Raw genomic sequence first — 21,763 nt, 5'->3', positions numbered from 1 at the left:
TCGTGACTCTCGCATCGATCGATTTACCGTTCTCGCAGTAAACACAAGTCTTGTTTGCGTACCTCGTCGCAACCCGTTCTCTCATTCTCCTCTCTCTTTCACCATCGTTTCTCTCCTTCAATCCCGCTTTTTTTCACTCGTGCTCGCTCTTCCGCCCCTTTAGCCATGGTATTACCATGTCCTGTCACGATGATCGATCGACTCTGTCGACTCTGTCAGGATCGTGCTGCATCCGACGCCCACGCGAGATTCCCTGGTTGGCGAAATGACGAGTCAGGGGTGCTAAACTGACGCGTTTCATGCCCGCGGGGCTTTGCAAAGTTAGTCACGCGGGAATAAATAGATCGTCGTCGAGTTCACGTCAGATAATTTAAATAATAGCGCGTCAAATAATAGCGTTTTTTTACTACGTAAAACCCATATTAAATTTTCAAAAAAATACTTCCTTTTTTAACGGAATAACTGACTAACCGCATCATTAAGTTAAATTTTCCACTGTTAACGTCTATTGCAATACATCGTAACGAGACTATTAGCGTACTTAAAATGATAAACGCCCAATGTTGAGCTCGTGACTCTTCTGTGTATCTTTAATGATACTTTCAACGCATTTTATTTTAACATTGATATCGATGGTTTCATTATTGCCTTAACTACGCTTGCGAACAAATTCTCTGGTTAAAATCTCTTCGGTATTAATTTATAAAATCGATAACGTGAAAAACCTATGAAAGGTCACGGGATTATTCATCGTTGGGGGATGCAGGATTGAGCATAGTGCATATATCCTTGAAACGGATGTTGCTGTTCGTCACGTGCTGGAAATGATTGTGAGCGTGATAACGCGCGATATTGGCGGCCGCGACCTCGTGCAATTTTACGCTCCGATGCATCATCACGTCGTTGTCAATTCGCCTATCGCCAGTCGAAATTTGTTATTGAAAAATGCATACGGCAAGCCGCTACGGCCTCCCCACGAAATCGAGCCAATAACTCCGGTGCTCGTCCTCGAAAATTTCGTGGGACGGGAAACCCACCGTTTATCGTGCGCGATGCACGATATCGCACGTATACATGTGCTCAAATACACGACGGCATCGACGGCAATAATGCACGGCAATGCCATCCGGCACTCAATACGCGAATAGAAATTTCTCGCGGGGCAAAATTGCTTTCAGTCGACTCCGCGCGCTTGTCGTTTTTATTCGACCCTTATTTACCCTACGGGTAGTATCTTATCGATGGACATTATCTGCGAGCTAATTCTGCAGACCTGTGTATCTGCTTATTGTGATGTACGGGCCTGAGGTAAGCGTGATAATCGAGATTACAAGGCCTGCACCGTCGAAGCTTAACGGCCATAAATTAGTTGATTTATTATGTAGTGCGGAGTGCGCATTGATTACGCTGTAATTATATTATATTATTACACGACGCGGCATTTAATACATCTGAAACGCTCGTTTGAAATATTTTTATCGCGCATATGGATCTCGTCTCTTTAATATGTATTTAAATTGTGTTTTCAATCGACTAGTCAGTTGCTCACAATGAGAGGACTAGAAGTAGAAACGTGCTCTTAAAATACGATTTGTTGCTAATGATAGTCCTTTGTGTTCATATTAAGAATCTTAGCTTCAGATCTCTTACTCTCTCTAAATTCTTTGGAATCTGATTCTAATAAAAATTCTGTCACTCTTGAGAAAAAGAGTAACAAAATTTTCAATCTTTAAGAGTGAAAGTTTACTCTTTAGATTGAGATTCCACTCTAAAGAATGTAGAAAAAAATTTTTTTATACATTAACAAGAATGTAAGAATTTTTGAGTCATCAAATCAATTAATTACTTGACAGCAATAATAGATTTCAGGAAAAGTAAAAAAGATGAAGTCAAGTATTAACTACAATGTTTCCCAGGATCAATTAATTCTTTTTCTGATGCGTAAGCAGTACAGTTATATACAGTTGGTGATGAAAATACATTAATCTGAACTTAGCATTTATATCATATGTATTTGGAAAAAAGTCGATGGGTATATTGTATAACACTTAACTATTTTTCTCTTTTCTTCTTTTCAATTCTATCCTGTCAAGTGATTAATCTGATGACTTAAAAATTTTTATATTGATTGTTAATTTTTGAATCGACTAAAGGATGTTTGAGGCTTTTCATTCTTAATATGACAAAAGAAGGATTTGTAATATTTTAAAAACGCGTTTTCACTTCAGATTCTCCTTTGTCAGAATTACAGCTCCTTTCGGATAACCATCGAAAAATTTGTATGATCCCTTTTAATGATGTACGATTTAGTAGATAATAATCTCTCAGTGTAGAAGAGACGATTATGTTAGAAACGTTGTCTGAGGGTGGCATTAAGCGTCGCGGATGATGCGAGAGAGAGATAAATTGACGAGAACAGGTTTGGAGATCTATCTTAATGTAATTTCAGGCTGCGGGTAGGCACCAATGTAGCTACCTTATAAACCTGCAGAAGGGAGAGTTCCTTCTTCAGGGCGGTGACCCCTCATGGCTCCAAGGCCTTAGATCGATTCCGGGGAAGCTGCAAGATCTCTATGAGATCAACAAGATCCTAGCTCATAGACCGTGGCTCCTGAATAAATCGCACATAGAGGTAAGCGCGTAGAATTTCGAATTCATGCATAGAATTCACATGATGTTTCGAGATCGGTGATGCAATACAAATGTTTGTATTTTCAGAAATTGACTAAGGGCGATGATAATTGGTCCTTAGCGGAGGTTGTCCATGCGATAGTTCTATTAGCCCACTTCCACTCGTTATCCTCTTTCGTATTTTCTTGTGGAATTAATGAAGAATTGGATAACGTAACTGGTCATCACTATAAGGAGAACATCCAGGACAATAGTAGTAAGATACCACCTGCCAAAGATAAGCTCATGAGCCCTAAAAAGATCCCCAACGGAGATGGCAAGACTGGTACGTAATATTTATTATAACTCTTTGCTAGCAAAATGGAATATCATTTGTCTAACGATAATTATGAATTGTGTAAAATTATCCATTTTTATATGGAAAGAATGATTTTGCTGAAGTGTCCAAAATTTTCTAGATACAGATCTGAAAATAATTTTGGCTGATGAAAATAATAATAACGTAAGAAACTTGAGAATGATGAACAATTCTGTAATAAATTAATCTAGTAACAAACTTAATGGTTTTGGGAATTAGCGCTGTAGAAAGCACGATAAATATCAATGCTAATCTTTAGTCGAGTATCTGACTTTTAATTAGAACAAATAGTTATAAAATTTTAATAATCGCTCGCAAACATGTTTTGGCTAATTTTTTAGCCGTTTTCAATACATACTACTTCGACAAAATATGAAATAGATGCATTCAGTGTACAATGTTCATCGTGTATTTGTGTCAATAATGTTTCTCTGTGAGGTAGTCAATTCTTTTTTTTGAGACTCAATCAGTTAGATAGCTCGATGATGCCTGAATGATTATGCAATTCTGTAAAAGATTTTGATATTCTAAAAACTAGTTTGAGTCTTATATAATTATTTTCAGATCTGTGTGTAGCTAAATTTTTAGATATTTTAGCAAAACCGTCCTTTTTATGTGTAAGTTCGCTTTTCCGTATATCTATAACGTTGACAAAAAATTTATATAACTTTACAAATTGAAATTGTCACGATCTAGAAAATTTACCGTCGCCGCCGTCGTCACCGAGCATAGTTGGCGAGCAGGAAGTCGGAGTGGAGACTCTGATGGAACGTATGAAGCGTCTCTCGGAAAAATCCGAGTCCTATCAGATCACGCAGGAGGAGCTTTCCAAGAGATTCGAGACTGTTGAGACGCAATCGGCCGAGCTGGCAGCAGCGCCGCAAAGGAGCAGCTCGGTCCTCGACTCCGATATCGGTCTATTCATCGAGGATCCCACTTTCATCTATCAGGATTTCGCCAAGGTGAGCTTCTTCGGTGTCAGTTTTACCGTGTTAGAAACGGCGAAACAGTTAATCCATAGATATTACGTATCTTAATTGAGTTTATCCATTTATATTGATAACGTCAGTGCGACCCTCATGTTATTCAACAACATGGCGATGATTCCTCGCGCGCGTCCGCTGTTTTTGTACGCCTAAGTTAGGTAGTGTGTAATGGATTAGAACCGAAAGACGATATTCCAAGGTAGCGTGTAGCATCCATGAATATTTAAGCTGACTGTACTCCGCGCGTACGGCTTACGGCTCCGCTCGCGTAACTATGAATATTTACCGCGCGACTACGTTGTGTATTGGCTGACTTAAGATAGGCTACGAAGGCGGGGCACAACGCTTACGCCAGGCGTTAATGATAATAAAAAAAGTCGCTTCGCCGGTTGCTACCCGTAGGATAGTATTCTTTCATTCCCTAACTTGACTCTATACATCTTTCGCGAGACATTTTAATATAACTTTTCTTATCTCTTGGTGCTTTCTTTTTTTATTGACTCGATGTTTTTCATCTTTCTAGCGCGGTCAGTTGAACGACATACCGACCTTCCGCGTCCAGGACTATTCCTGGGATGATCACGGTTATTCCTTGGTGAATCGTCTGTACAATGATGTCGGTAATCTTCTCGACGACAAATTCAAGACCGCATACAATTTGACATACTATACCATGGGCACGCATAACAAGGTCGATACGTCGCGCTTTAGACGGGCGATCTGGAACTACATACAGTGTATGTTCGGCATCAGGCATGACGATTACGATTACAATGAGGTGAATCAATTGCTCGAGCGTAGCCTCAAAACCTTCATCAAGAGCGCCGTTTGCTATCCGGAGCGCGTTACAAAGAGGGATTATGATCGCGTCATGAGAGAATTCAAACACAGTGAAAAGGTAAGTAGAATTATCTTTCAAATATGTGATCTAACTTGCCTAAAATAATTTAATTGAAAAACAAACAAGAACATATATGCTTTATAATTTTTTAAAAATAAATAATATAATTCTTTTAAAAATAAATTACTTTAATCAAACCACTTAGCTTCTTTGATTTTTTAAATTAAAATATATGATTATACGGGTAGTACATAAGGTTGCATTTCCTATTTCAAACGAATCTTATAGAAATTTAAATAAGCAATAATTTATGTAGATAAATTTAAAAGTTGACCGTGTTAAATATAAAATACTTGATATTATTCCGATTATTTGGTTGCGAATAACTGCTGTCTCGTGATAGAAAGTTAAGATTAGTTCGCATGAAATGCGTTATGCATTTGAAATTAGTTATTTAACATCTATGATAAGACTTTTATCATGATGGAACAAGAAATATAAAAATTTATTCTCATATAAGCAGAAGGCGAGGAAACAAGATTATTGAACGTTGTTAAATATCGTCTTTTCCTTTTTTGTTTTTCAGGTCCACGTGAACCTGATGATTCTAGAGGCTCGCATGCAAGCAGAACTGCTGTATGCCCTTCGTGCCGTGATGCGGTATATGACCTAAAGCGAAGTTCCGCGTCGCTCCCTCGTTTGTCCGCTGTCTATCAGTCTGCAGTTTGTCGATTTGTTTTCTCGCGCCATGCTCTATGCCGTAAATTCGCAGACTTCCTGTGCGCGGCATAGAAGGAGCAGACAAGCGCGATATCATCGAGTCTTATACAGAACATCACACACATATGCATGCGCTATCATGAGGCCGTTTCAACGTCGACTCGTGAATTGCGGCGATAGCGAGCAATCGCGATTCTTCAGCGAGTGCTGAAAAAGGCGATAGTGGAAGAGCAAAAGGAAGAAAAGAAAAATGCTAATTGTGGGGAAAACAGAAGGAGATCATAATATTTGACCATTCAGCTGTGCTCTCGGCGCAATTTTTCCGATGGCGCTTCAACGAGACCAACGCGTCTTTGTTTCTCATGCAGCTCACGAACATTGTCGATTGCACGTTTCGTCTATTCGCGTAATAAAGTAGAGTTGATGGCGAATGGAGTGTTTCTTCACACTTGTTTGAAAGAAGATTGTGAAGAGATCATAAAAACGGAGGAAGAAATTGTGCGAACAGACAGGAAGACATGACAAGGAGAGGAAAGATTTATAATTTGTTTTGTACATAGACACTCGTATTTTTCTACGTTCGACATTATAGCAGACTGTTATTTGTGCGTTTCGTTTACGTTTCAGATCTGTTAAAAAAAAAAGTTTGCTCTCGCCTTAGAAGCTTTCAAGTCGCGCTTTTAACTTGACACTTAACACCACACATACACACACACACACACACACACACACACACACACACACACACACATACACACACACACACACACATTCTTATTGTGTTTGCAATTGCGATCTTATGCGTGATTTATTAAAGAAAACGTATCACCGCAACACGCATTCATATATCAAGCAAAAGAAAAAATTCCGCGCAGATATTTCGTTTCTTCTTTTTGTGTCGGATGGCTTATTGAGAAATGGAAAATTAATCTTAAGACTAAATTAAGAAAATCTATTAACTCTAATTCCGTCGTGATTTTATCCTTTGCCTCGGATCCGATTTGATTCGACTTCTGCGAGTTCTCATGCTTGTGGCGTACACCTCGAGTTATCGGAACGTCGAATTGTCGCATGCGACGCAACGCGCGTCGTCGCGAACGTCGGACCGAGAAATTGTCTTTCGCGCTCTGTGTGTATATATATATATATATATATATATATATATATATATATATATATACACACATACATGTGTGTATGTAATGCGTTTTATCTTTGTTTCATTTTGACGATACCGTAAAAAAAAACCCGTGAAAGAGCTAACATAAAATTGTACCTACTTACCATTCATCATACGCATGTGTCGAGCAAACCTTAGACTGTAGGACGATCCGTAGTCGCGTGCATGGGCGTGCAGATTATGTTACGAGCACGCGACCACGGAGAGAAGAAATGCCTATTGGCTGTGTTTATTTACCGAGGGATGATGCGCCGCTGTTGTTTAGCCGAACGCGAAGAGCGTTGCAAATTCGCTTTAACCCATGCACCATCTAAACTTAGCTGCTTTTCCACCTTGAGATTAGCGATGGAAAGCCACGTTCGCGTCGAGCTTTATGCAAGAAGAAAATTCGTTTGGTGTTTCGAAAGAAAAAAAGATTATTGTATCCAGATTCTTGTGCTGATGGCTTACGTTTGAAGAAGCAGGAAAGAAGTATCAGTTTCGAGAAAGTTTGGTGGTTTAGGATTTTATCCGAATTTTGCGTGCGCCATTGAAAGAACTGATCGATTCCATGTGAACACCAATTTCTCGACGCCCGATATTACGTGCGCGCGCGAGGGCGCTTATCAACGAATTTTGATGCCTTCGGCGTAGCGTTCTAATGAAACGTTATATAGAAAGGAAAGAAAAGAAACAGAGTGAGAGAGAGAAAGAGAGAGAGAGAGAGAGAGAGAGAGAGAGAGAGAGAGAGAGAGAGAGAGAGAGAGAGAGAGAGAGAAAAGTTTGATAAAAAGCGATAAGAATCGCGATGCACAGCTGATGAAGGAGCCCTGTCCCTTCCTCGGCGATTATTGATTGCAATCGTGCGGGGACGCCGTTTGTTCGATGTCAAAGTGTTGTGTACGAAGAGGATCGAGGCGAGGCTGTTTAAACAAATCAAATTCTTATAATAGATTGTTAAGATATATACAAACACGCAACATACACACCTATACATATATATACACGTACAACACATGATACACACGAAAAGAACGTGGCACAAACTATTACACGCGAAATATACGTGTTCTGTGATCGCATATATCTATATATATGTATACACATACACATAAAAAAACGAATATATATATATATATGTATATATATATAGATACATATATACGCATATTTACGATTAACTCGACGAAAGAAAGGGAGGGAGAGCGAGAGGGAGAGAGTGGTGCACGTGGCAAGTGCGTATGAAGTGCGCACGTAATTGGAAGTTTGATGATTCTACCTGTAGCGTTTGTAATTAGGGTGTCTCTTTATTATATAATTGTGCACGTGTGTGTACGTATGCGCGGGCGCGCCTCAGATAATCGATTTATTTACGTGCGCGTTCAAGGACGTGATAATCAGTACTTTGGAATGTGAACGTGTTCTCCGTGAACGATCCTTTGATCTCGATTCAGCAAACGATCGACTATAAATGGTACACACACACAGTGAGTAAAAGATCCTGCGAGAAAATTGAAATTGGTGCAATTTCAGTAAATTATGATTATTTGAGTTCTGAGGATTACAAAAAAAATTTTATTTGTCATATATGTTTAATAATATAACTTCATATATATATAAATATACTGTATATATAATATAATAATATAGAGTATATTTAATATATATATTTGGATTTATTCCATACTTATATAAAATTGTACATATGTACAGATATGTGTGTATATACAGGGTGGTCCACTTAAATCGACCATCTGAAATATCTCTCTTATTTTTGATGATATAAAAAAAAGTTTCAAATGAATTCTCATTTTATTCTGGCACATATTGACATAAAATATTAAATAATTCGTAAACTATTAATTTTTTGATAATCGTACTTTAATACTTTTACGAACATAATGAGATGAATCAGTTGGTGGAAAGAAAACACATAGTTGCTTATTTAAAAAATTATCCATTTTGCATACACATTTTTTTAAAAAATAAGCGAGATATTTCAGATGATCGATTTAAATGGATCACCCTATATATGTATATGTACATGCTTAAAATTTTTATTTAATATGCGTAATACAGAATCAATTTTTTTTCTACGAAATATTAGAATTCTATTGTGATCCTATAAATACGTTGTTTAAAATTTATTAAAATTTTATAGAAATTTTTATAATACAAACTTCTATATTTAATAACTGCGAGTAAACATGGAGATAAGTCTTATCTCTGCATGTGGATTTATTGAGATTATACCAGTTTCAATTCTTGGTCGACTTATCTAGTCTAAGTGATGCCGAATTACATTTCTCACTCCGGTGGCGAATTTATTCCGGTGGAACAAAGTCGAATTCCAAAGTACGATTCCATGCACATAAGCGTAAACGCATATACGCACGTAGAGACACGCATGGATCGTCCGAATGATACGGAACCAAATGGATAGTAAACAGCGAGACCTATCGACCAACAGAGCGACGCGTTTCCTTTTTTTCTTTAAGCGTAGTCTCCACATATCACACCAAGAGTTTAAAATAGAAAAAAAGAAACATTTTTGCGTCGCTTACAGTTCATCTCGCCGGAATGGAATAGTCGAATCGGTAGAACCAATAATTTTTCGGCGATCGAACTTTTTCTCTCTTCGCTTTGTAACGTATCTTGCCGATGTTTACGAATAATAACAAAGAAAGAATGTGATTTTGCGACAAAAATCGCTGTTCGTCATGCTAATGACAGTATTTTCAGTTTCACTTTCTTTCTCTCTCTCTCTCTCTCTCTCTCTCTCTCTCTCTCTCTCTCTCTCTCTCTCTCTTTGTTTCTTTAAAGTATTTCATTTTAAGCTCTATTCCGGTACTCTTTCTCTTTAGCTACCTCTCTCTTTCATTTCTGTTTATTTATCTCTTATACGAACTTGTTTGCAATCGATAAATTTAGTGAACTCTTCAATTTTTTTTATATTTCTCAAGGATGCATATACCGTCACATAAAATCATCAGAGATCAAAATTATTAAATTGTATCATTTCTTATAGAATTAGACTCATTACGCGAGAGCCCAATACAGTTGAAACCAAAGAGATATGCAAGAAGTTGTGATCATCTGAATTTTAATAACATATTATCTAAATTATCATCTAATGTGTTAACATACAAGATTAACAATGTATTATTCGCAGAGCTTTTATAATATTTAATCGCCTTATATATCCAAATGTGAAAAACTAGATTCTTCGCGCGTTTAGTTTATAAGTATCATGATTTTTGACATTCATAATGAGTTTACGTAATTTTTTATTTCGTATTGAGCGAACATTAGATTTAGATTTCGATGCATATATCTTTCCAGTCCATCACGGAACTACCAATGAATAAATGTTCGTTAAATCACTGTAATATCTACTTTATGCGTTTTAGGATAGTCGCGATGTTCTCAAAAATATCATCGCCGAAGATCGCATCGGCACATCGAGAGCTATGTTATAACTTTTCGAATTTTATATAAAACTAATAACAATGTTTTTATAATACATTCAGTTACGTAAAAAGAAACTAGATTTTACTTCAGAATTTACTTATTTAACACAATCCGAAAGGACCTACATGTTCTTCTGTTCTTTCTAACTTTTTCCTTTTTCCTCTTTTTTTTTTAAATTTCTGTCTCGCAACTTTTTCATTTACCTTTCATTTTTGCATTATTTATTTAAAGCTATCTATTATCTAGTTTATTTTTTAATAACATGCCAGTCTTTTAAGCTCTTATTTCATCCTGTTGTATCTTTAACTATTTTTTTGTTTTATCAATTTTCATCGTTTTTTTTTGTACTGTTTATTTTATGATGACAAAAGAAAGTGAAAGAAAATAACAAACATTGATCAATGTAGTAGACGATAACGAATTGCAACATGTTCGCGATAATCGTATACGTGGATTGATCTCATAATATGATAATCGAGGGAGAGAGAAAGAGAGAGAGAGAGAGAGAGAGAGAGAGAGAGAGAGAGAGAGAGAGAGAGAGAGCAAGAAAGGAGCAATACGCGCAAAGTTCGTAGAGAAAAAAAGGACGTTGTAACAATTACAGACGACGGTCTACTCCATATCTTTCTTTATTTTTTTCTCTTGAAAATTGAGAAATGCAAGAGATTCTCATTGAAGCTGCACGCAAATGCCGCTGCGGCGAGTCACACATCAAAGCGGATTATAATTTCGCGATAATTCTAAGGGGCATGGTAGAAAAGAAGAGAATGAGAGAAAACAGGTAGAGTGAGGAAGGAGGTGCGAAAGAAATCGAGATTTTTATGTAATGACGATTAAGTAGGCGAAAGCAAAGTGCGATCAGACATCGTGCCAGATATCGTGAGGCACCGAGATCTCTGATTTCACATGTCGAAATATCGTTATAAACGTCCACAAGATTTGTCAAGGATGCCTTTGTATCACGGCATCATTATTATTATTATTTAAATATTTATTACTTAAATATTTTAAATATCTAGAAAGTTCGTTATTTTAAATATTCCTGAGATGTTCGTATTATTTGGGCTTCGTGCTCTATGTTTGATCGTGCTTTATCTTTCGCTCGACTTTTATTCATTGCTGTTTCTCTCTTGGATATGTATGGCAGAGCAAATCGGGATTTTTAGTCGAGTTGACGCCTCGGTAAAGTGTATAGTGAGAATCTTGGAGGTGGACGAGTACAGAGCAAGAAAAAAATTGAGGAAAAACAAGTTAATGTGTGAACGGTGAAGAATAAAAAAAAATTGTAAAAGAAACATATATATATGTGCGCGCGCGCGCGCATGTGTGTGTGTGTGTGAGTGTGTGTGTTGAATTGGTTCTAAACTCATTGTCCAATTGTCTCGAATGAGTTTAAGCTCTTAAAGAGAGAAGGGAAAAGAGAAAGAGAGAGATGTGCACGAGTTGTACACAGCCGAAAGAATAATCCACCTCCGAAAGTCACAAAAAGCATATTAAAATAGTACATGCCACCTTATCGGGAATGATTGTGTGATAATTACAAGTGATTTGACTAGGCCCCCTTCCCCTTTTTGAATGATCCAGCGGATTATTATCATTAAAGATGTATTTTTTTTCGATTGCACATCAATATCTCTGTGATTAGATCTAGAGCGCTAAAAAGACAAAAGTACACTTTTTTTTCATTTCACGCTCTAAATTTCAGATTTCGAGCTGATCGAGACGCAGCTAAAAAAAGCACTCTTTGTAATAGTAATCCATCGGTTTCACCAACGAGGAAGAGAGAGAGAGAGAGAGAGAGAGAGAGAGAGAGAGAGAGAGTTGGGAAGGAATTCCTTGCTCGCGAAGCTCGCCGTAACATCTCGGTCATGTTGATTCGATTAAGCCTCGCGGTCGTAGCTTAATCTTATCATGGGTCATCGCCAGCTCGCGATCTCTTTACGAGACTAATTTAGGAATTCTCGCTGTTTTGCGTATTCTTTGATAAACAGGTTGTCAATTTCGTTTTGTATACATGTAAGACTCGAGCGATCGCCGCCATATGTGCGGCCGGGGAAGGGGGTCGTATATGATGTGATTTCTTTTATATCATAACGAATAATGAACACTAAGAAATATTATAGTTTCATATAAGTGAGATATGTTATTTGTCATTTATTTTATCTCTTAATAAATGATGTTATATAAAAAAAGTCAACAGATTCTTCACCTCGCCCTGTCCACTAAAAGCGACTTACCGCTGAAACGCGCTATTCTTCGAAATTATAATACTAGAAGACGATTCCTGCAATATTAGCTGACTGATACTAATTTTAATTCCATCATTCTTAAATTGAAATGGAATTTCAGTCTCCAAGATTAAAATAAAATCCGTTGTAACATATTTTTCATCTAACTTCAATTATTTTTTTAAAACTATCAATAGCGATTATATATATAGTCTGAAGAGGGTCAGGAAGAAGACAATAATCGCCCTCTCTCATCGTACATTTATTCGCCGGCTATCAGCATATTACAGCACACGTTACACATGACACCAAACGTCTAACAAATCGATTAGCGCTAACGATTACTCACTCTCAGCCACATTTGCATAAAATAGTCCCATTATGAATCTCACTGCTGCTTTTTTCGCGCGACGATATTTACAGAATACTTTGCGTGTACAATTACATTGTAGACAGTCTCTCGTAAAAAGAGAATGCATTTACAGAGCGTGTTTAAACGATGTTCTGTGCATGGATTGAACGTTAGATCTCGTGCGAGAGTAGCATGAATGTACTCCAAATGATATCTCGTCAGAGATATCGGTGATTGCCATTGTAGATATATATCGGATGGTTTAATTTTACGAGCGTAGGACGGGTTTCATCATTTGTCATTCAATGTACTACTCTTTTGATCGAACTATGATATCGGTTAAATTAGAATTGGAACGTGGGAGTATCACGGATTCCTATCTCGCGATGATTGCTTCGCCGACGACTCGATATAAAAAGAAACTATAAGATCTCAGGGGAAGCTATTTTATCAAATAAATTGTACCTTCATCAGGAACAATACAAAAGGAGAGGAGGATGAGAAAAAATATTTCTCTTCATTTTGTACATCGTAAGTTGCACTTAAGATGCTCGTATAAGACGCTTGGCGTACAATAATTTTTCAACGAAAACATAATTTTGAGGATAAAAATTTCACGGTCCATTTACGTAAAGTTATCATGTTAAAATGTCGCTGTAAAATAGCATTAATTTTTTTGAGTACTTAACTCGTCGATCTTGATAACGTCGATTTTGATTGCTTCATAACGAAGAGATTTTTCTTTCGCAAAGCCGAAAATTAATATGCGAGCTGGTCGTAACTTTTTAATTTAAGATTTTTCTTCGGTGTTCCTGACAGTATTAAATCACGTTACTTGAACGTATTTGAATACTTTCTAAAGTGACGAATATAAAGCGGCGAACGCTTTGCCTCGATTATACTGTGTCCCGTGAATTGATTAATTGTACAAAATTCGCGATGAGAGAAATCACTTTAGAATCACGTTATATTTTATCAATTAAGTTCAGTATACAGCGTCGATCTCTCGACGAATTTATCAAATGTGCGGAAAAACGGCGCACGCGTTGCTTTACAAATACGTTTAAGCTCTTTCTTCGTAATCGTGAACGTCGACGACGAATATTTATTGTGCAAACATGTCTACCGGATAAATTCCGACATTGTTGACGGAAATTTATAAACAAATCGATCGTGTTTTTCGTGAGAAGCTTTGTACTTGTTCCTGGTTATGATTATAATGTTCTAGTGCTGGTCTTGACGTCGGTTTAATTGCCGTCATAATCATGCGGCGGTGCGTGATGATGCATATGGATGTGTGGAGGCAGTTCAACTACGGGTACGGCCAGGTTGCTTCTCTGTAACACAGTTAAAGTTACACAATGGTTGTATAATAGTTACACGAGTGTAACATCACAGCAATTGCACAGATAACACGCCTGAATGAAATTTACGGAGATCGAAATATTTTAGATAATATTGTAGTTGAGTTTTCTCTACATAATTTTAATGTGTAAAATCTCAAATGAGCACTCTTGTTATTCAAAGGTATTTTATTGTACCATTAAATGCAACTCAATTTTTTACAACGTTTAATTTTCGTTAATTATCTGTCGGCAATTTACGGAATTTTTACGATTTCTCGATTTAACTTCAGTAGATAATTGAATTAATTGCTTAAAGCACTATAATTAAGATTCAATTGAATTCTGTCGATCCTTTAATCTCTTCAGTAAAACCTATATCTTGCATCACTGAATTATTCGTAAGAAAAAATGAAGAGATAATAAATCTCGTGCCCATCCTGACGAGAAATAAATCCGCTTGCCAGATACACGTTAATTAAAGAACACTTCAATGTAATTATGAGTTTAATGAAAGTGAAGCACAAAAAGCTTACTACTGAATATAAAATATAATTGAATAACGATATGGCGAAGAGGAAGAGAGTTCTCTCTTAAGTGAAATTGCGATATATAAAATTGATTTCGGGTAAAAGTTAAGGGTAAAAGTTAATCAATTTGATGAAGAGATAATCAAAGAATCATAGAGGTTTAAAATCTGATCTTATATCTAAGATTATTTTAAGTTTGATCTTAGTCTTAAGATTCAATCCAACAAATGAAATGATCATATAGCATCTTAACACTGCAAAAGGTATTTTAGTGTAATACAAATAAAGTTTGTAAAAAATGTTTATATATATTTTATAATTAGAAAAATGAATAGCCTCATTTAATTCATGTTAATATGTTGGAAAAAATAAGCGTCGCGCGTCGGCTTGTTGATTAATAATAATTAATGAGCGACGAGGCGGTTGTTACCTGGGACCTCATCCCGTTTACAGGGGTGGCAGTGGGATTGTCCGGCGAGTAGCCGATCACGTGCGTAGAACATTTGTCGCAAGTACGCCGTCGTCGAGACGACGCGCGGCAGCGTAAGGCGCGGCAGAGCTCGCGTGTCATCTCCGAGCAGAGCGACTCTTGCTGATTTGATGGCTGCTGGTGTTGCTGTTGGCACTGTTGCTGCTGCTGCTGTTGCTGCACAGCCTGAGAAATTCCCTGAAGAGAGCCAGAGGTAGGCGTCGGAGGGACTGGAGGCCTTTGCTATATCAGCAGCGCACAACGACGAATTATTCGCATGAATGACTCTTAATGACTTAATTAATAAAAATAAAATTCAGAAAAGGCGCATTAAAATACATCATGATGCGGGAAACATTCTAAAATTAGCGAAAAGTATCGTTTCTTTAATATTTTTTCAACTATAAACTATTGAATAGATATAAGATAGCCGAAGATAAATAATAATGCTATATTAAATCCAATGTGAAGTGGACTTTATTTTGGTAGAATTATTATGTATTAAGGCACTTCAAAATGTCAAATTTTAATATTTGTAAAAAGATCTTTTTTGATTTTTTTCAAACATATTTGATAAGAATTATTGATTAAGAATTATATATGTATATGTGGAGGGGGGGGAGGGGAGGGCAACCTAAAAGTAAATTTCTCAGGAAAAAAAAATAATTATGTAGCTTGTGCATTGTAGAGATGTTTCATTGGAATATGTTGGCAATATTTTTTTATTTATTGTCATCTTTATTATATTGGGTCATCTAAAAAGTATCCGCGATTTTTTGTCACTAGATGGTTTTGATGGTCAACACCATCTAGTGACAAAAAACCGCGGATATTTTTTAGATGACCCAATATAATTATATACTGAGAGAAAAATGTTTTGTATTTGTAACTATAATTATATATTACTATAATTATGACTATTATTATTATAAGTAATAATCATAATATAGTAATATGTAATTTTTTTGTCTGTAAATTCAAGCTATTTTGTTGCAATTGAATGTGCAGCATTTCCGATATAAGTCTCTTATTTAATTTTCTTTCTCTGTCTAAGATTTTTATATCCTCCCATTCAAACTCATGACTGTATTCCAACCTATGTTGTGTGATCACTGATTCGTTAAATGTTATCCTATTAATGTGATTTCTGTGTTCTTTGATTCCCGTTTTTAATAACCTTAGAATTCCAACATTATCATGAGAACATTGTAAAGATCTACGACTGTATTTATGGATTCGCTGGTGATGGTTTGAAGAAAACCGAAACGTACAAATAATTCGAATAATATGATATAGACAATTATTGTACATTTATATTCTATGTAAAATTTTTTTTAATTATATAGAAATTCGCGCACCAATTTCCGCGCTCTGTATATGCTCTTATTGGCCATTATTGTATGTTAATGTATTGTATTTTTTAATTTTGAGAGCCCGATTAATATTCATATTTTTTTAATTTTATTTTCTTAGATAAGGAAACTTACTTTTGGGTTGCCCTTCTTGTATATAATACTATTATAATAAATTTATATAATATATAATATTAATAAATTTGTGGAACATAACTTTTAGGGATATTTTATATCAAACCATACACGATAGAAAATTATCATCGACATTTTTTGATACACGTATTATTTGAATGTAACTTTAGTGAACGTGATTAATGTTGAAGCAGACGGATTCGTAAGAAGTTCTCTCGATAGCAGAACGGACCTTTTTTCGCAACTGTATTTGGGATACTTGCAGTCGAGCGGCATGCTTCAATGGACGATGAGCTCATGCTGATACGACGAAATCCATGATGTAGCGATGAAACAAAGTTCAGAGAATGTCATGCAACGTTTACGCATACGGGTCACATGCACATCTCTCAAAGTTAACGGTTTTAATAGTTGGTAAAAATAAAGCAACAAAAGTAGCTTGAGAATTAAACGCACGCAATCGCATTTGTCGGCAATTCGGATTGCAACGTCGACAAGTAGAGTCGTGCAACGCGAACGTGCTGACGATTTATTGAAATGAATTTCAGCATTGGTTTCTAGGGTCGATGCACTCACCCGTTCCGCTGGTGCATTCCTCCTGGAATTGTAGCAGAATTCGAAAATCGCTATGAGCACGGCGAATGCCAAGCCGCACAATAAGACTACGAAAATTCCTCCTAGACACAAAAACATAGGACATTGATTCTCGAGCGGATAAGATATTGATGCATAATATTAAGAAAGAAAGAAATATTTTTGAACATATGAATTAAACAAGTAAATTAAAAAAATATTTAAATTACACGCTCACATAATTCGAATAATTCATCGTAGAATTTTACTGAAATAGAGATATTTAAATTTAGAAGGATATTAATTTTATTCATCGATTAAAGAGCGTTGTATCTTTTAAAAAATTTAATAATTTTTCTTAAAAATAATAAACACGAAGATAATAGAAAATTATTGCGACTATAAGAGGGAAATTCCGTGTTATGACTTTACCGAGGAAACTCATGATGCGTATAATTCAGAGTTTACGCGCTATTCTCCGAGAAAGACGCTCACCTATGTTGTCGACGCCTAGAGAGTTGGCTTTATTCTCCTTTCCCTTTTCCGTCCTCATACAGGTATCCCCGGGACTCTTCCACCATTTGTCATACAGAATCTGAATTTCGCCTTTCTCTTGCAATTCTAGAATTGCTAAAGATATCTTATCCCGCCAGGGCGAACCTGCAAAATTTTTCAGGAATCTTAAATGTTATTAAGTAGATAGGTCCCACTTAAGTAGATATCCCATAAGCAATTTACGCGATTTATTTTAATATAATAATAATTTTAATTAATAAATTAAAATTATATTTTTTATTTGCGCAATATACTACCGAGTACAAACACAGTTTCATTTTTATTTTATGGAAAATAAATCAGAGAAAATAATCTGAAAATTAAAATGAATATTTATACAAATACCAAATTAAAAAACATTTATTAATTTGTTTGTTGTTAAAAAATATCAAAATCTCTTTTTCAATTATCACTCAATAAACTATTACAAATTGAATTGTGAAAAATATGCGAAATTTTTTAATAAAAGTAGATATTGGTCAATGTAATAGTTTACCCATGGGTGTAGCAATTCCATATCCTTTGGTGTCTAATAAACCACCAATTTGCGTGAGGTTGCAGTCCCTCTGGACAATGTAATCCAGCATGGTCGACTCCATCAGAAAGGCATAATCGCCTTGAAGAACCCGCTGAATACCCTCTTCGTATGTTGGAACGAATACCGATGGCTTCTTGTTCTCCATAAACCTCCACATCTTTTTGTACGTTTCGACCATTGAGTCCTTGAAATGAAATTCGAGAAGCGCAGAAAATCGAATTTTGTTATCGTCATAATTCAATATCGTGATATTTGTCGTTGCATAAATTTCGCATATTAATTTCAAATATTGTTTTATAATTAACTGCCAACGGAAAAGTTTCTGTAAGCCAGTGTGAAAGATACGATGTGATTAAAACTCTATTCCCGCGTGAGCGGAAGCGATTATCATAATAATTGCAAAATAATTACTTTTGTATCGATTGCGTGGCTGTAATGCACGCAATCATTATCTGATTATTAACAGACTATAAATTGGACATGAACTCACATAATCGTGGAAGTGTTAATACATAGGGCTTGATTTACATACGAGTTGAACAAGTTATAGCTTAAGCCCTATTAAAACAGCATACTTTTTAAATATTTTTATTATATGATGATGTGAAAGGGAAAAAAAATATCATTTGAGTTGAATTCAAATTTACAGATTGTAAACACTACTAAAACGATAGTAATCAAAGAAACAATGGTGATCAATCTCTTGAATTAAATAACATTTTATTATTTTTATTTCCATGCACTGGAAAAACAGTGTGGTTGTATTCATTAAAATTTTGGTAAAAATAGATAAATCAGAATTTTCTGATGAATATATTATAATTGAATATATTATAATTCTAGTTGATAGAACCAGAATTCTGATTGATATGATTCAATTAGAAATTATCAGTATCGAAATATAAATTAATCTATTTCCATGGTTAGTTTTAAAATAACATCCATATTGACACATATATACTTAATAATAGTAAATAATAAACTAAATTTTTGAATTCAAAAATATATCTTTCTTGAGTCAAATTATTTTAATTAAATTAACTATTATATTAAATTAATTGAGAGACTAGAACTAGTGGCGACTTATTAGAAATGATTAAAAATTGGGTATAATTTGATATTATAAATTTAACATTGCAGGAGGAACATTGCAAGATATTATAGTACCATTATTCTACCATTTATATTTCAATTAAATAATAAAATATTAATTACCCTGAAGAAAGTCATCGTGCTTCCACTATCGAGAGTTCCGTATGTGATGTCCGTCTGACTGGCGAGATCTTCAGCATTCTCTATAGGCGTGATCATTCTTTCTACTGTAAGGAAAGCCGCTAGATTCGCGGTATATGACGAGATGATGATCAGGGTGAAGAACCACCATATGCCACCAACGATACGTGTGCTCGTAGCCTGATAAAATCATTATCAAAATTCACCGCTTCGATTCAACAATTAAGCTTTATGATTTATTGCTATTAATTTCATATTAATTTTACTGCTGAACAATGATACGTGAACAATGACGTGTATCGTAAAATTGATTGATAAGCGATTTTAATTGCCAATATTAGAATATTGCGACATCGTTTTATAGTTTGATAGCAGATCTGATAATAATACCTTCAAATGTAAAAATATTAATTCCTTATTATGCTGAAAATATATCAATACTTTTATTTTTTTGTGTTTTTTATTATAACTTTTAGGCATTCCAGGAATTAACACGTTTCATTTTGAATAGGAAATTTTTAGTATTTGAAAACTAATTCAAAAGCTAAAGTCTGCAATGAAAGCTGAAAATTTCTCGAATAGGAATGTTCGCGTTGCTTGTTGAGAAAATTACGAAGGATTATCGGAAAAGTATCGGAAAATAGGATATTTCATACAAATAATTACTTTAAATAAAGATAACGCGCGTAATTAGAATAGGAATTTAATTAAATAATAATTATCAATTTATAATATTATAAAAAGATCTGACGTTTAAAATAAGGATTTATTATTACGAGAGTTAAGTCACGAGTTTGTATTTTCTATTATACATATAGATAAAAGCGGTATAGCAAGATCTTTGAATCTGTTTATAAAGCTAATTATGATAAGACTAATATAATGTTATATAATGTAACAACCTCATATAATTTACATACATCACAAGAAAATCTGTTTCGCATAATGTATGCATTTAATTGATGCATAATGCCTATGATATTAAAACGGGAACACGTCGAACGCAAACACGAACCTTGGGATTTAGATCGCTGCCCTGTTGCATGAGAGTTCCAATGGTGAACCAGAAGCTATTCGATAGGGAGAACTGATTCTCGACGATTTCCGTCCCGGGATGACACGGATGGGGATTATTCCATTCGTAGGGGCTAAATCGCGCCACGACGAACATCGTCACTGACACTAAAACGTACGCTGCCAGAACGTACAGCCAGATCTCAATCGCTAACGGATTCATAAAGGAAAAAAGCCGTGCCTGGTGACGGGTCGGTACCTGCAAGCAATTTGAATATTTCATCTTGCTGCTTTTCACACGAAAATAAAATAAAATAAAATAAAATTCTATCTAAAATATATTAGAAAAATTGATTCTTTTATGCAGTCACACGCGGAACATTATTCTATTTTTACTTTGCTTTATTTAATGACATTGTTATCTAAGTTAACCGTTAAAATTATACGATAATATTAATAATTAAGTAATTAAAATATAATAGAATTTATCGTCGGAAATTTTCTGCTTAGTTTGTTTTACAATGTATCCGGTATTTTATTTTAACGGTCAGATGCATTTTACTTATTATTGTATCCATAAAGGAAAGAAAGAGAATATGTATGAAATATGTATTAACATTAAGCTTAATTAATTTTGCGTAATATCGGAGCGATATGTGATGATGAAGAAATTTTGCGCGAATAATTTAACAATTCTTAATTAGCAATCTTAATTAGTATTAAACATAATATCGTGAAATCGATTATTTTACTGCAATATCCAAAATTTATTTTGCCTATATTGAGAATATTATCTAATTTTCGCTCAGCTTTTATGTCATATTTTTATATTTAATTAATCTGGATATTTTACACAATGTGCACACTTTACAGACTATACCAATAATAATAGGAAAAATTTTTCACAATAATGCACTACATATTGGCAATTTATATATAAGTTGAATTATATTAAATATATTAAGTTGAATTTGTCAAATTTAATATATCGTAAATATTGCAAATTAAAAAAATACGCGAAAAAATATATAATATTACAGAATACATCAATAAAAATACAGCCAAATTTATAGCCAATTGAAGTAGTAAACTATCAGTATATTTGTATGTGTTGAAATCGATCTTTTCGATTTTTTCACAACACATCGGTAGTTAAATGCATGGTATTAAATCGTTCGTTTTGTATAGCTCTGTGCGAGTAGAATTGGTTGATGTAAAATTTAACATTGCTCTCGATAGCAAATGTTGATTCCGAGGAAAAAACAATGTAGCAAA

At 35.0% G+C, this 21,763-nt stretch overlaps 2 protein-coding genes across 11 annotated transcripts in view; one reads left to right on the top strand and one right to left on the bottom strand.

Moving 5' to 3' along the window:
- Sesn (Sestrin) overlaps positions 1-12,358 on the top strand; it is a 211,291-nt gene extending 198,933 nt beyond the window's left edge. For all 6 annotated transcript variants that reach the window (XM_087413540.1, XM_011063585.2, XM_011063587.2 and 3 more), the window contains 5 exons: positions 2,450-2,632; positions 2,719-2,956; positions 3,686-3,951; positions 4,499-4,873; positions 5,403-12,358. In XM_087413540.1, the coding sequence (XP_087269666.1) occupies positions 2,450-2,632; positions 2,719-2,956; positions 3,686-3,951; positions 4,499-4,873; positions 5,403-5,489 (1,149 nt within the window). In that variant the 3' untranslated portion in view covers positions 5,490-12,358. The remainder of the gene's footprint in view (positions 1-2,449; positions 2,633-2,718; positions 2,957-3,685; positions 3,952-4,498; positions 4,874-5,402) is intronic.
- Positions 12,359-12,637: 279 nt separating this feature from the next.
- Positions 12,638-21,763, bottom strand: part of LOC105150465 (glutamate receptor ionotropic, kainate 2) — a 145,136-nt gene continuing 136,010 nt past the window's right edge. For 4 of the 5 annotated variants that reach the window (XM_011063581.2, XM_087413536.1, XM_011063582.2 and 1 more), the window contains 7 exons: positions 20,490-20,747; positions 19,457-19,654; positions 18,200-18,425; positions 17,644-17,808; positions 17,152-17,252; positions 15,050-15,331; positions 12,638-14,083 (listed from right to left, as the gene is read on the bottom strand). In XM_011063581.2, the coding sequence (XP_011061883.2) occupies positions 13,994-14,083; positions 15,050-15,331; positions 17,152-17,252; positions 17,644-17,808; positions 18,200-18,425; positions 19,457-19,654; positions 20,490-20,747 (1,320 nt within the window). In that variant the 3' untranslated portion in view covers positions 12,638-13,993. Of the gene's footprint in view, positions 14,084-15,049; positions 15,332-16,807; positions 16,876-17,151; positions 17,253-17,643; positions 17,809-18,199; positions 18,426-19,456; positions 19,655-20,489; positions 20,748-21,763 lie in introns of those variants that run through there. The other variant, XM_087413537.1, reaches the window with a different exon arrangement.

This window comes from Acromyrmex echinatior, chromosome 14 (genome assembly GCF_024713525.1).
Source record: "Acromyrmex echinatior isolate Ae372 chromosome 14, ASM2471352v2, whole genome shotgun sequence".
Classification (NCBI taxonomy): domain Eukaryota; kingdom Metazoa; phylum Arthropoda; class Insecta; order Hymenoptera; family Formicidae; genus Acromyrmex; species Acromyrmex echinatior.
Note: the sequence above shows the minus strand (reverse complement) of the source record. Positions and strands in the feature narration are given on the sequence as shown.